Raw genomic sequence first — 12784 nt, forward strand, 5'->3', positions numbered from 1 at the left:
GAAGAGGTTGAGGTCAGCCTCCCATCCTGTCCTCAGCCCACCCTATGCACTGTCAATCATGAAGCCCGTTATTCCAGGAATACACTGAGGCCTGATGGTGCTATTAGAGGTGGTGGTCAAGGACTGTGGGAGTCGCACAGGAAGTCTTCACTGACTGACCTCCGCCCTCACCATCCTGCTAACGCATCATGTGCAAGGGCCTCCTAGGTGCTTGGTTCATTCCAACACCAGTTCATTCAGACTGGCCCAATTCCTCAGATCAGGCTTCTGACACAACCACCCCTGGTCCCTGAGGCCACATGGTTGCACCAGCCACTGTCTCAGGACCCCAGGGCCCCAATGCCTTATTGGAACCTGATGAAGTCCTAGGCCCCACAGGAGGAGTGACAAACATGTTTTTCAATTGCATTTGTCATCAAGTTGCAGGGTGTCAGGTGCAGAGCCTTGGGCACTGTTCCCCAGAGGTCCTGGATGGACTGAAGGGAAGCAGAGAAAAGACAGGGAGCCAGAGCTGCTCTGACCACAGGACACTAAGTGTGAGATCTCTGCACCAAGTCTGCCTTACTAACCTCCTTGCTCCTGGCTGTGCAGGGTCTGGTCAGCTGCTCCTGCACCCAGCAGGAAGGCATGGAGTGAGGGGATTTCCTGTGCCCTACTCAGGGACTGACCCTCCCTGCAGAGGCTGAGAGGGTAGACGTGATCCAGCTGCAGCTTCCCACCTCACACTCTGCCCAGGTCTTTGTCTCTGTTTGGGCAGAGCCAGGCATGGTGTTCTTCCTGAGCCTTCTCTTCCTGCTCCTGCAGCCTGTACACACAACACTGGTGAAAGTTAAGAATTGCTTAGGATATTTGAGGCCGACTGTCTTCAGAGATGGAGACCTGGTCCTGGGTGGGTTTTTCCCCCTTTACAACATGAACCAGGACTCAGAGATATCCCGGATATCCTTTTTACTCCAACCAAAGACTGACGTGAGAGCCACCAGGTGAGTTTCTAGACTGTGTGGGTGTATTAGGTGTGGTCATGATTTTGTGTAAGTGTACATGCTTGTGTATGTGTGTGTCTGCGTGTGCGTGTGTGTTCCTCATAGGAGTTTTGAAAACTGTGCACAGTCATGACAGAAACATAGAACAGTGAATTCTGAGATTCTTTCCTTCTCTTTTTGGTTTTATTATGTGCATTATAATTACACATTATAGTGGGATTTATTTTGAGTATTCATAAAAGCATACAATATGATTTTCTCCATTTCATTTGTCTTTTATATTTCTACAACATTCCATTTTCATCTTCTGCTCTATGATATGCCTTCCATTTTGATGAGATCTCCCCACATTTCTCTTCCTTTTTCCTGTTTACCTTCCAAGAATGAAAAAATATATGACCCTTTACCTCCTGAGTTTGTCTTATTTCACTTAATGTAAAGGTCTCAAGTTCTAACCATTTTCCTGTAAATGGCATAATTATATTTTTCTCTATGGGTGAATAAAACTCCATTGTGTCTATGAACCACATTATCTTTCTCCATTCATCCATTAATGGACAACTATGTTGCCTCCACCGTTTAGCTATTGTAAATTGTGCTGCTGTAATCATGTATATGCAGGGCCCTGTAGTAAGATGACTTAAATTCTTTAGAGTAAACACCAAGGAGTGGTGTAGCTGGGTCACTATGGTGGCTCCATACCTAGTCTTTTGAGGATCCATACTGATTTCCATAGTGTTTGTACAATTTACAGTCCCATCAACAGTGTAAAAGTGTTCCTTTGCTTCCACCTCCCCTCCAACATTCATTTTTATTCATATTCTTGAGAACTGCCATTCTGACCAGTATGAGATGAAATCTCAACATAGATTTGATTTGCATGTCCATAATTGCTAATGATGTTGAACATTCATTCAAATATTTGTTGGGAGTTTGTATTTCATCTTTTGAGAAGTACCTGCTTAATAAATTTGCACATTTATTAACTGGGTTATTTGTGGTGTTTTGGTGTAAAGTCTTTTGAGTTCTTTATACATTGTAGATATTCATCCTCTGTCAGGAGTGTAGCTAGCAAAGACGCTGTTCCATTCTGTAGGTTCTCACCATTGCTAAGCAGAATTTAATGTGATACCATCCCATTATTTCACTCTGGGCATTATTTCCTGAGCTTTAGGGTTCCTATTGAGAAAGTCATTGACTGTGCCTCTATGTTGGTGTGTTGACCCTAGGTTTTCTTCTGGAAGTTGCATATTTTCTAATGTAATTCCTTGGTCTTTTATCCATTTCGAGTTGACTTTTGCTCAGGGTGAGAAATAAGAGTCTAGTTTCCTCTTCTAAATATGGATAACAAGGTTTCCCAGCATCAGTCTTGTTAAAGACTGTCTTTTCTCCAAGGAATGTTTTCAGCATCATTGTCAGGGATCAGATGACTGTAGATATGTGGGTTTGTCTCTGTACCTTCTATTCTCTATCATTGTTCTACATATCTGCTTTTATGCCACCAATATGTGCAGCTTTTGTGACTCTAGCTCTGCAGTATAATAAAGAAGTCAGGTATTGTGATGCCTCCAGCATTGCTCTTTTGGCTTAGAATTGCTTTCAGTATTCTGGGTCTTTTTTTCTCCCCCCAAAAAAAAAGACTTTGAGAGTTTTTGTCTTGGTCTTTGAAGAAATTCATTAGTATTTCAATGGTGAGTTCATTGAAACTGTATGTTATGTTAGGTAGTATCGCATTTTAACAGTACTAATTCTATCCATGAACATGGGAGGCATTTCTATCTTCTTGTGTTTTCTTTAATTTCTTCTTTCAATGTTCTATAATTTCCATTGTAGACATCTTTAATTTCTTAGTTTTATTCTTAGGTATATCACTTTTTGAGACTTGTGAGTGTATACATTTTTAAGATATAGGATAGAATTCAGCATCTATTGAGACCACTTCTGCAGGCTGATCCCCTTGATCAAGTACTGGGACCTTTGGAGAGAGTTGAATTTTTTCCAAAAGTTGATCTCATAGATTGGGAGAATAGATTGGTGGGTATCAGAGGCTGAGTGAACAAGGACTGGTGAGGTGTGGGACAGTTGCATCAGTGGTACTCAGTTACATTTAGACAAGCTCAATTGTATGGGGTGCTATTTCACAGGAGGATGGTTACAAACAATGATAATGAGCTGTGTCCTTGAATAACTCAAAGGAAGGATTCTGCATGTTCTCATCTTGGAAAGAGAGAAACACTTGAATAGAAGTGTATACTGAACCTAAACATTAAATAATGTGTACATTCATGAAAACATCATCTGATGCCTCATAAATATGTGCACTTTTTATATTTGATCTGCCAACTAAAACAATGTTTAATTTTAAACCTTTAAATATATTTCCTTCATTTAAAAAATCAGAACAAGTAAGAGGACTAAAGATAAAAAGTATTGATTCATTCTTATTAATTTTTAATAATACAAAGATAAAAATTAAGAATGGAACAAATTCCAACAGTATAATTTGTCTGCTATATGTAACCAATATCAAATTAGTTCTACATGAACTGAAAGAATATTTTTCTCAATTATTATTATTTTTTATTGTAAAGAAATGGGTTGTTTGATTCATTCTGTTAATTTGTTTCCTCCCCCAACCCCTCCCACCCCTCTTTTCCCTCTATACAGTCCTTCCTTCCTCCATTCTTCCCACCCTCCTTAACCCTAACCCTAAACCTAACCCTAACCCTAACGCTAACCCCTCCCAGCCCCCATTATATGTCATCATCTGCTTATCAGCGAGATCATTCATCCTTTGGTTTTTTGAGATTGGCTTATCTCACTTAGCATGATATTCTCCAATTTCATCCATTTGCCTGCAAATGCCATCATTTTATCATTCTTTATGGTGGAGTAATATTCCATTGTATATATATGCCACAGTTTCTTCATCCATTAATCAATTGAAGGGCATCTAGGTTGGTTCCACAATCTGGCTATGATGAATTGAGCAACAATGAACATTGATGTGGCTGTATCTCTTTAGTATGATGATTTTAAGTCCTTTGGGTATAGGCCAAGGAGTGGGAAAGCTGGGTCAAATGGTGGTTCCATTCCATCTTCCTAAGGAATCTCCATACTGCTTTCCAGAGTGGCTGCACTAATTTGCAACCCTACCAGCAATGTATGAGTGTACCTTTTCACCCGCATGCTCGCCAACACCTATTGTTGCTTGTGTTCTTGATAATCGCCATTCTAATTGTTGTGAGATGGAATCTTAAGGTACTTTGATTTGAATTTCTCTTACTACTAGAGATGTTGAACATTTTTCATATATCTGCTGATTGCTTGTAGATCTTCTTCTGTGAAGTGTCTGTTCATTTCCTTAGCCCATTTGTTGATTGGATTATTTGTACTCTTCGTGTAGAGTTTATTGAGTTCTTTATATATTCTGGAGATTAGTGCTCTATCTGAAGTATGAGTGGCAAAGATATTCTCCGACTCTGGAGGCTCTCTGTTCACATTACTGATAGTTTCCTATGCTGAGAGAAAGCTGTTTAGTTTGAACCTACCCCAGTTGTTGATTTTTGCTTTTATTTCTTGTGCTATGGGAGTCCTGTTAAGGAAGTCTGATCCTAAGCCAACATGTTGAAGATTTGGACCTACTTTTTCTTCTATAAAATGCATGGTCTCTGGTCTGATTATGAGTTCCTTGATCCATTTTGAGTGGAGTTTTGTGCAGGGTGAGAGATAGAGGTTTAATATCATTCTGTTGCATATGATTTTCCAGTTTTCCCAGCACCATTTGTTGAAGAGGCTATCTTTTCTCCATTGCATATTTGTGGCCCCATTGTCTAGTATGAGAAAATTGTATTTATTTGGGTTTGTGTCCATCCTCTATTCTGTACCATTGATCTACCTGTCTATTTTGGTACCAATACCATGCCGTTTTTGTTACTATTACTTTGTAGTAGAGTTGAACATCTGTTATTGCGATACCCCCTCCTTCGCTCTTTCTGATAAATATTGCTTTAGCTATTCTGGGTTTCTTATTCTTCTAGATGAATTGCATAATTGCTTGCTCTATTTCTGTAATGTACATCATTGGGATTTTAATTGGAATTGCATTGAATCTGTATAGCACGTTTGGTAATATGGCCATTTTGACAATATTAATTCTGCCTATCCATGAACATAGGAGATCTTTCCAACTTCTAAGGATTTCTTTAATTTCTATCTTTAGTGTTCTGTAGTTCTCACTGTAGAGGTCTTTCACCTCTTTTGTGAGATTAATTCCCAAGTATTTTATTTTTTTTGATGCTATTGTGAATGTGGTAGTTTTCCTGACTTCTCTTTCTGAAGATTCATCACTAATGTATAAAAATGCATTGGATTTATGAGCATTGATCTTGTAACCTGCTACTTTACTTAATTCACTTAGGAGTTCTAAAAGTTTTCTGGTGGAATTTCCTGGTTCCTCTAAATATATAATCATATCATCAGCAAACAGGGATAGTTTGAGTTCTTCTTTTCCTATTCGTATCCCTTTAATTTCTTTGGTTTGTCTTATTGCTCTGGCTAGAGTTTGAAAGATGGGTTGAATAGAAGTGGTGAAAGAGGGCATCCCTGCCTTGTTCCAGTTTTTAGGGGGAACGCTTTCAGTTTTTCACCATTTAGAATGATATTGGCCATGGGCTTAGTGTAGATGACCTTTACAATGTTAAGGAATGTTCCCACTATCCCATTTTTTTCTAGTGTTTGGAGCATGAAGGGGTGCTGTATTTTATCGAATGCTTTTTCTGCATCTATTGAAATACTCATGTCATTCTTAACTTTTAATCTCTTGATATGGTGAATGACATTTATTGATTTCTGGATGTTGAACCAACCTTTCATCCCTGAGATAAAACCCACTTGATCATGGTGCACTATCTTTTGAATATATTTTTGTATGCAATTTGCTGAAATTATGTTGAGAATTCTTGCGTCGATATTCATTAAGGGTATTGGTCAGAATTTTTCTTTCCATGATGTGTCTCTGTCTGGTTTAGATATCAGGGTGATATTGGCTTCATAGAATGAGTTTGGGAGGGTTCCCTCCTCTTCTATTTCATGGAATACTTCAATGAGTATTGGAATGAGCTCTTCTTTAAAGGTTTTCTAGAACTCAGGTAAGAATCCATCTGGTCCCGGACTTTTCTTTGTTGGTAGGCTTTTGATGACCTCTTCTATTTCATTGTGAGAAAATTTTTTTTTAATTGTAAACAAATGGGATACATGTTCTTTCTCCGTACAGGGCGTAAAGGGTTACCATTTGTGTAATCATAAATTTACATAGGGTAATGTTGTTTGATTCATTCTGTTATTTTTTCCCTGCCCCCCACCCCTCCCACCCCTCTTTTCCCTCTATGCACTCCTTCCTTCCTCTATTCTTGCCCCCCTCCCTAACCCTAACTCTAACCCTAACAGTAACCCCTCCCAGCCCCCATTATGTGTCATCATCCACTTATTAGTGAGATCATTTGTCCTTTGGTTTTTTGAGATTGGCTTATCTCACTTAGCATGATATTCTCCAATTTCATCCATTTGCCTGCAAATGCCATAATTTTATCATTCTTATCGCTGAGTAATACTCCATTGTATATATATACCACAGCTTCTTTATCCATTCATCAATTTAAGGACATCTAGATTGGTTCCACAAACTGGCTATTGTGAACTGAGCAGCTATGAACATTGATATGACTGTATCTCTGTAGTATGCTGATTTTAAGTCTTTTGGGTATAGGCCAAGGAGTGGGATAGCTGTATCAAATGGTGGTTCCATTCCAAGTTTTCTAAGGAGTCTCCACACTGCTTTCCAGAGTGGCTGCACTAACTTGCAGGCCCCACCAGCAATGTATGAGTGTACCTTTCTCCCCACATCCTCGCCAACACCTGTTGTTGCTTGTATTCTTGATAATCGCCATTCTAATTTGGGTGAGATGGAATCTTAGGGTGGTTTTGATTTGCATTTCTCTTAGTACTAGAGATGTTGAACATTCTTCCATATGTTTGTTGATTGCTTGTAGATCTTCTTCTGTGAAGTGTCTATGCATTTCCTTAGCCCATTAGTCGATTGGATTATTTGCATTCTTGGTGTAGAGTTTTTTGAGTTCTTCATAGATTCTGGAGATTAGTGCTCTATCTGTAGTATGATTGGCAAACATTTTCTCCCACTCTGTAGCTCTTTCTTCACATTGCTGATAGTTTCCTTTGCTGAGAGAAAGCTTTTTAGTTTGAATCTATCCCAGTTATTGATTCTTGCTTTTATTTCTTGTGCTATTGGAGTCCTGTTGAGGAAGTCTGGTCCTAAGCCGACATGTTGAAGCTCTGGACCTACTTTTTCTTCGATAAGATGCAAGTTCTCTCGTCTGATTCTGAGGTCCTTAATCCATTTTGTGTTTAGTTTCGTGCATGGTGAGAGATATGGGTTTAGTTTCATTCTGTTGCATATGGATTTCCAATTCTCCCAGCACCATTTGTTGAAGAGGCTATCTTTTCTCCATTGCATATTTTTGGCCCCTTTGTCTTGTATGAGAAAATTGTATTTTTTGGGTTTGTTTCCGTGTCCTCTATTCTGTACCATTGATCCACCTTTCTCTTTTGGTACCAATACCATGCCGTTTTTGTTACTATTGCTTTGTAGTAGAGTTAAAATCTGGTACTGCGATACCCCTGCTTCACTCTTTCTGCCAAGGATTGCTTTAGCTATTCTGGGTTTTTTATTCTTCCAGATGAATTTCATAATTTCTTGCTCTATTTCTGTAAGGTACATCATTGGGATTTTAATTGGAATTGCATTGAATTTGTATAGTACTTTTGGTAGTATGGCCATTTTGACGATATTAATTCTTCCTATCCAAGAACATGGGAGATCTTTCCTTCTTCTAAGATTTTCTTTAATTTCTATCTTTAGGGTTCTGTAGTACTCATTGTAGAGGTCTTTCACCTCTTTTGTGAGATTGATTCCCAAGTATTTTATTTTTTTCGATGCTATTATGAATGGGGTAGTTTTCCTAATTTTTCTTTCTGAAAATTCATAACTTATGTATAAAAACGCATTAGATTTATGTGCATTGATATTATATCCCGCTACTTTACTGAATTCACTTTTGAGATCTAAAAGTTTTTTGGTGGAATTTCCTGGTTTCTCTAAGTATATAATCATATCATCAGCAAACAGGGATAGTTTGAGTTCTTCTTTTCCTATTCGTATCCCTTTAATTTCTTTGGTCTGTCTAATTGCTCTGGCTAGAGTTTCAAGGACGATATTGGAAAGAAGTGGTGAAAGAGGGCATCCCTGCCCTGTTTCAATTATTAGGGGCAATGCTTTCAGTTTTTCAACATTTAGAATAATATTAGCCATGGACTTAGCATAGATAGCCTTTACAATGTTAAGGAATGTTCCCACTATCCCTATCTTTTCTAGTGTTTTGAGCATGAAGGGATGCTGTATTTTATCAAATGCTTTTTCTTCATCTATTGAAATAATCATGTGATTCTTGACATTAAGTCTATTGATATGGTGAATTACATTTATTGATTTCCTGATGCTGAACCAACCTTGCATCCCTGGGATGAAACCCACTTGATCATGGTGCACTACCTTTTTAATATGTTTTTGTATGTGATTTGCTAAAATTTTGTTGAGAATTTTTGCGTCGATGTTCATTAAGGATATTGGTCTGAAATTTTCTTTCCTCAATGTGTCTTTAGTCTTTAGTCTTTTAGGTATCAGGGTAATATTGGCTTCATAGAATGAGTTTGGGAGGGTTCCCTCCTCTTCTATTTTATGGAATACTTTGAGAAGTATTGGAATGAGCTCTTCTTGAAGGTTTTGTAGAACTCGGCTGAGAACCCATCTGGTCCTGGACTTTTCTTTGTTGGTAGGTTTTTGATGACTTATTCTATTTCATTATTTGAAATTGGTCTATTTAAATTGTGTATGTCCTCCTCGTTCAGTTTAGGCAATTCATATGTCTCTAGAAACCTGTTGATGTCTTCAAAATTTTGTATTTTGTTGGAGTATAGATTTTCAAAATACCTTCTACTTATGTTATGTATTTCAATCGTGTCTGTTGTAATATTTCCTTGTTCATTCCGAATTTTAGTGATTTGGGTTTTCTCTCATCTTCTCTTTGTTAGTTTGGCTAAGGGTTTATCAATTTTGTTTATTTTTTCAAAGAACCAACTATGTATTTTGTCAATTTTTTCTATTGTTTCTTTTGTTTCAATTTTGTTGATTTCAGCTCTGAGTTTACCTACTTCCTGTCTTCTACTACGTTTGGTGTTGGTCTGTTCTTCTTTTTCTAGGGCTTTGAGCTGTAGTGTTAGGTCGTTTTTTTGTTGAGGTTTACTTCTTTTATTGAATGCGCTCCATGTAATAAATTTTCCTCTAAGTACTGCTTTCATAATGTCCCAGAGGTTTTGGTATGATGTGCCTTTGTTCTCATTTACTCTAAGAATTTTTTAATTTCCATGCTAATATCTTCTGTTATCCAGTCATCATATAATAGCATATTGTTTAATCAATAGGTGTTGAAGTAGTTTCTGTTTTTACTCTTTCATTTATTTCTAATTTCAATCCATATGATCTGATAGAATACAAGGTAGTGTCCCTACCTTCTTGTATTTTCTAACAGGAGCCTTGTGGCATAATGTATGTTCTATTTTAGAGAAGGATCCATGTGCTGCTGAGAAGAAAGTGTATTTCCTCTTGGTTGGATGGTTTATTCTATAAATGTCTGTTAAGTCTAAATTATTGATTGAGTTATTGAGATCTATGGTTTCTTTATTCAATTTTTGTCTGGAAGATCTGTCCAGTAGTGAGAGATGTGTGTTAAAATCACCTAGTATTATTGTGTTATGGTCTATTAGATTTCTGAATTTGAGAAGGATTTGTTTGACATACATGGATAAGGCACTGTTTGGGGCATACATATTTGTGATTGTTATGTCTTGTTGATTTATGCTTCCCTTAAGCAGTATGAAATGTCCTTCTTTATCCCTTCTGACTAACTTTGGCTTGAAGTCCACATTATCTGAAATGTGGATGGATACTCAGCTTTTTTCTGAGTCCATGTGTATGGTTTGTTTTTCCCCATCCTTTCACCTTCAGTCTATGGGTATCTCTTTCTTTGAGCTGAGTCACTTGCAGGCAGCATATTGTTGGATTTTTCTTTTTAATCCAATCTGCCAGTCTATGTCTTTTGATTGATGAGTTCAGGCTATTAATATTCAGGGTTATTATTGAGATATGATTTGTATTCCTGGTCATTTGGCTCATTTTTTAATGTTTTTTATTTTTTGATACGACTTGGTACCTCCTTTATTTGACAATTCCTTTAGGATAAATCCTCCCTTTGCTGATTTGCTTCATTTTTTCTCATCTCTTCCTCATGTAATATTTTGCTGATAATGTTCTGTAATGCTGGCTTTCTTTTTCTAAATTCTTTTAGCTTTTGTTATCATGGAAGTATTTAATTTTGTCATCAAATCTGAAGGTAAGTTTTGCTGGGTATGAAATTCTTAGTTGGCATCCATTTTCTTTCACGGCTTGGTAAATGTTGTTCCAGGCCCTTCTAACTTTTAGGGTCTGGATTAAAAAAATCTGCTGATATCTGTATTGGTTTCCCCCTTAATGTAACTTGGTTCTTTTCTCTCACAGCCTTTAAAATTCTGTCTTTATTTTGTATGCTATGTATTTTCAGTATAATGTGCCTTGGTGTGGGTCTGTTGTAGTTTTTTGTATTTGGAGTCCTATAAGCCTCTTGAACTTGATTTTCCATTTCATTCTTCAGAAATGGGAAATTTTATGATATTATTTCATTGAAGAGATTGTTCATTCCTTTGGTTTGTTTCTCTAAGCCTTCCTCAATCCCAATAATTCTTCAATTTGGCCTTTTCATGATATCCCATAGTTCTTGGAGATTCTGATCATGATTTCTTACCATCTTCTCTGTTTGGTCGACTTTGTTTTCAAGGTTAAGTATTTTTTTTTCAATATCTGAGGTTCTGTCTTCCAGGTGTTCTATCCTATTGGTTATGCTTTCTGTGGAGTTCTTAATTTGGTTTATTGTTTCCTTCATTTCAAGGATTTCTGTTTGTTTTTTTTCAATATCTCTAACTCTTTATGAAATGATCTTTTGCTTCCTGTATTTGCTCTTTTAACTGTCGATTGGTGCGATCATTCAATGCCTTCATTTGCTCTTTCATCTCATCATTCAATGCCTGCATTTGCTCTTTCATCTCATCATTTGCTTCTCTGATCTTTTTAATTATGTACATTCTGAACTCCCTTTCTGTCATTTCTTCTGCCATGCTGTCATTGGATTTTATTGATGTAACATCTAGATTTGTTTGGGGCATTTTCTTCCCATGTTTTCTCATATTGTTGAGATATCAGTTGACCACTGAGATATTGCGGATTTCCACTATTGACTTATAATGTCCCTGAAGATTTCTAGTATTACCCCTCTTATCCTTCAGTAACCTGAAGTCTTGGAGGAAGTTGATAATGCGGTGCTCCACAAGGAAGCTGCCTCTCTAGGGGTGGTGGCCTTCAGTGGCGTATATTCCCTGCTAGTGGGCAGAGGTGCCTCCACTTGTGCACCAATGGTCATCTAAGGGGAATGAGGCTGCAGACTGAGACAAGGCCTGTTTGGGCCTGTGGCTCTGGTTTTAACATCCTTGTGGGAAAACCTCACCCAGCGGGGAAGACTCACCCAATGGAGAGATCTTGCTGGTCATTTCCCCTCCTAGAGGTTCCCCTCAATTCACAACTACCACCTGGGCTGTGCAGTCTTCCTCTGCAATGTTCCCAGGGGCCCAGAACTACCTCCTGGGCCTGGGAGCCTCACCTTCACAGACGAGTCTCCTTAGGCTGCCTCTCCTCAGAGAAGCTGCTTGCAGTCCTGGAACCTTCGCCCACCCCTCAGCTTGTCTCTGTGCGGCTCTTCCACCAAGTAGCCACCTACGTCCTGGGACTCTGCTCTGCACCTAATCACCTGGCTATGCAGCCTGTCCTCTGAGCAGCCTCCTGGAGCCCTGTACAGTCATTCCGAGTCCCAGCGACCCGCCATATGCCTCTTCCTCCAGGCAACCGCCCGGTGTTCCATGCGGTCGCTCCAAGTCCAAGTGACCTGCTGCACACCTCCTCCTCCTCCTCTTCCAGGCAGCCGCCCGGAGTTCCAGTGTTGTCACTACGAGTCAAGGCAACTCACTGTGCACCTCCTCCTCCGGGCAGTCACCGGAGCTCTGGTGCAGCCACTCCTGAGTCCAAGTGTCCTGTGGTGCTTCTCCTCTTCCTCCAGGCAGCCCCCCCGCCCCAGTGTTCAGGAGCAGTTGCTCTGAGTCCAAACAGCTCACTGCATACCTCCAACTCTGGTTAGCTGCCCGGAGCCCAAGCAGGTTGCTCTGAGTCCCAGCATTGTGCTGAGTGACCTCCTCTACAATGCCCCCTGTTGTCCTGAATTCACTGCTCCAGCAGTGGGAGGGGTGTCTCGTTGGGCTACTCTACTTCACAAGTTCCCTGTCTTCCGGGACTATCGCCATGTCCCTGGATGCCTCCCCAATGGGAGAGACTCACCCTGGCGACTTTGTGTTGGTCCCAAGTCTCTCAATATCTCCACTTCTTGAATCCTGAGTCCTGGAGCTACATGGAATGTAGCCGCCCTCTAGTCCGCCATCTTGAAAACCCCCATTCTTGTTTACTTCTAAGAATTTTTTTATTTCCCTCCTGATGTCTTCTGTTATACATTCATCATATAATAGCGTATTAT

At 39.1% G+C, this 12784-nt stretch overlaps 1 protein-coding gene across 1 annotated transcript in view; it reads left to right on the forward strand.

Annotated features, from left to right (window-relative positions):
• The first annotated feature begins 912 nt into the window (after window positions 1–912).
• LOC124967950 (vomeronasal type-2 receptor 116-like) overlaps window positions 913–12784 on the forward strand; it is a 34080-nt gene continuing 22208 nt past the window's right edge. The window contains 1 exon segment of the mRNA XM_047530375.1: window positions 913–983. Within this exon segment, the coding sequence (XP_047386331.1) occupies window positions 913–983 (71 nt within the window).

The sequence above is a fragment of the Sciurus carolinensis genome, chromosome 17, assembly GCF_902686445.1.
Source record: "Sciurus carolinensis chromosome 17, mSciCar1.2, whole genome shotgun sequence".
Classification (NCBI taxonomy): domain Eukaryota; kingdom Metazoa; phylum Chordata; class Mammalia; order Rodentia; family Sciuridae; genus Sciurus; species Sciurus carolinensis.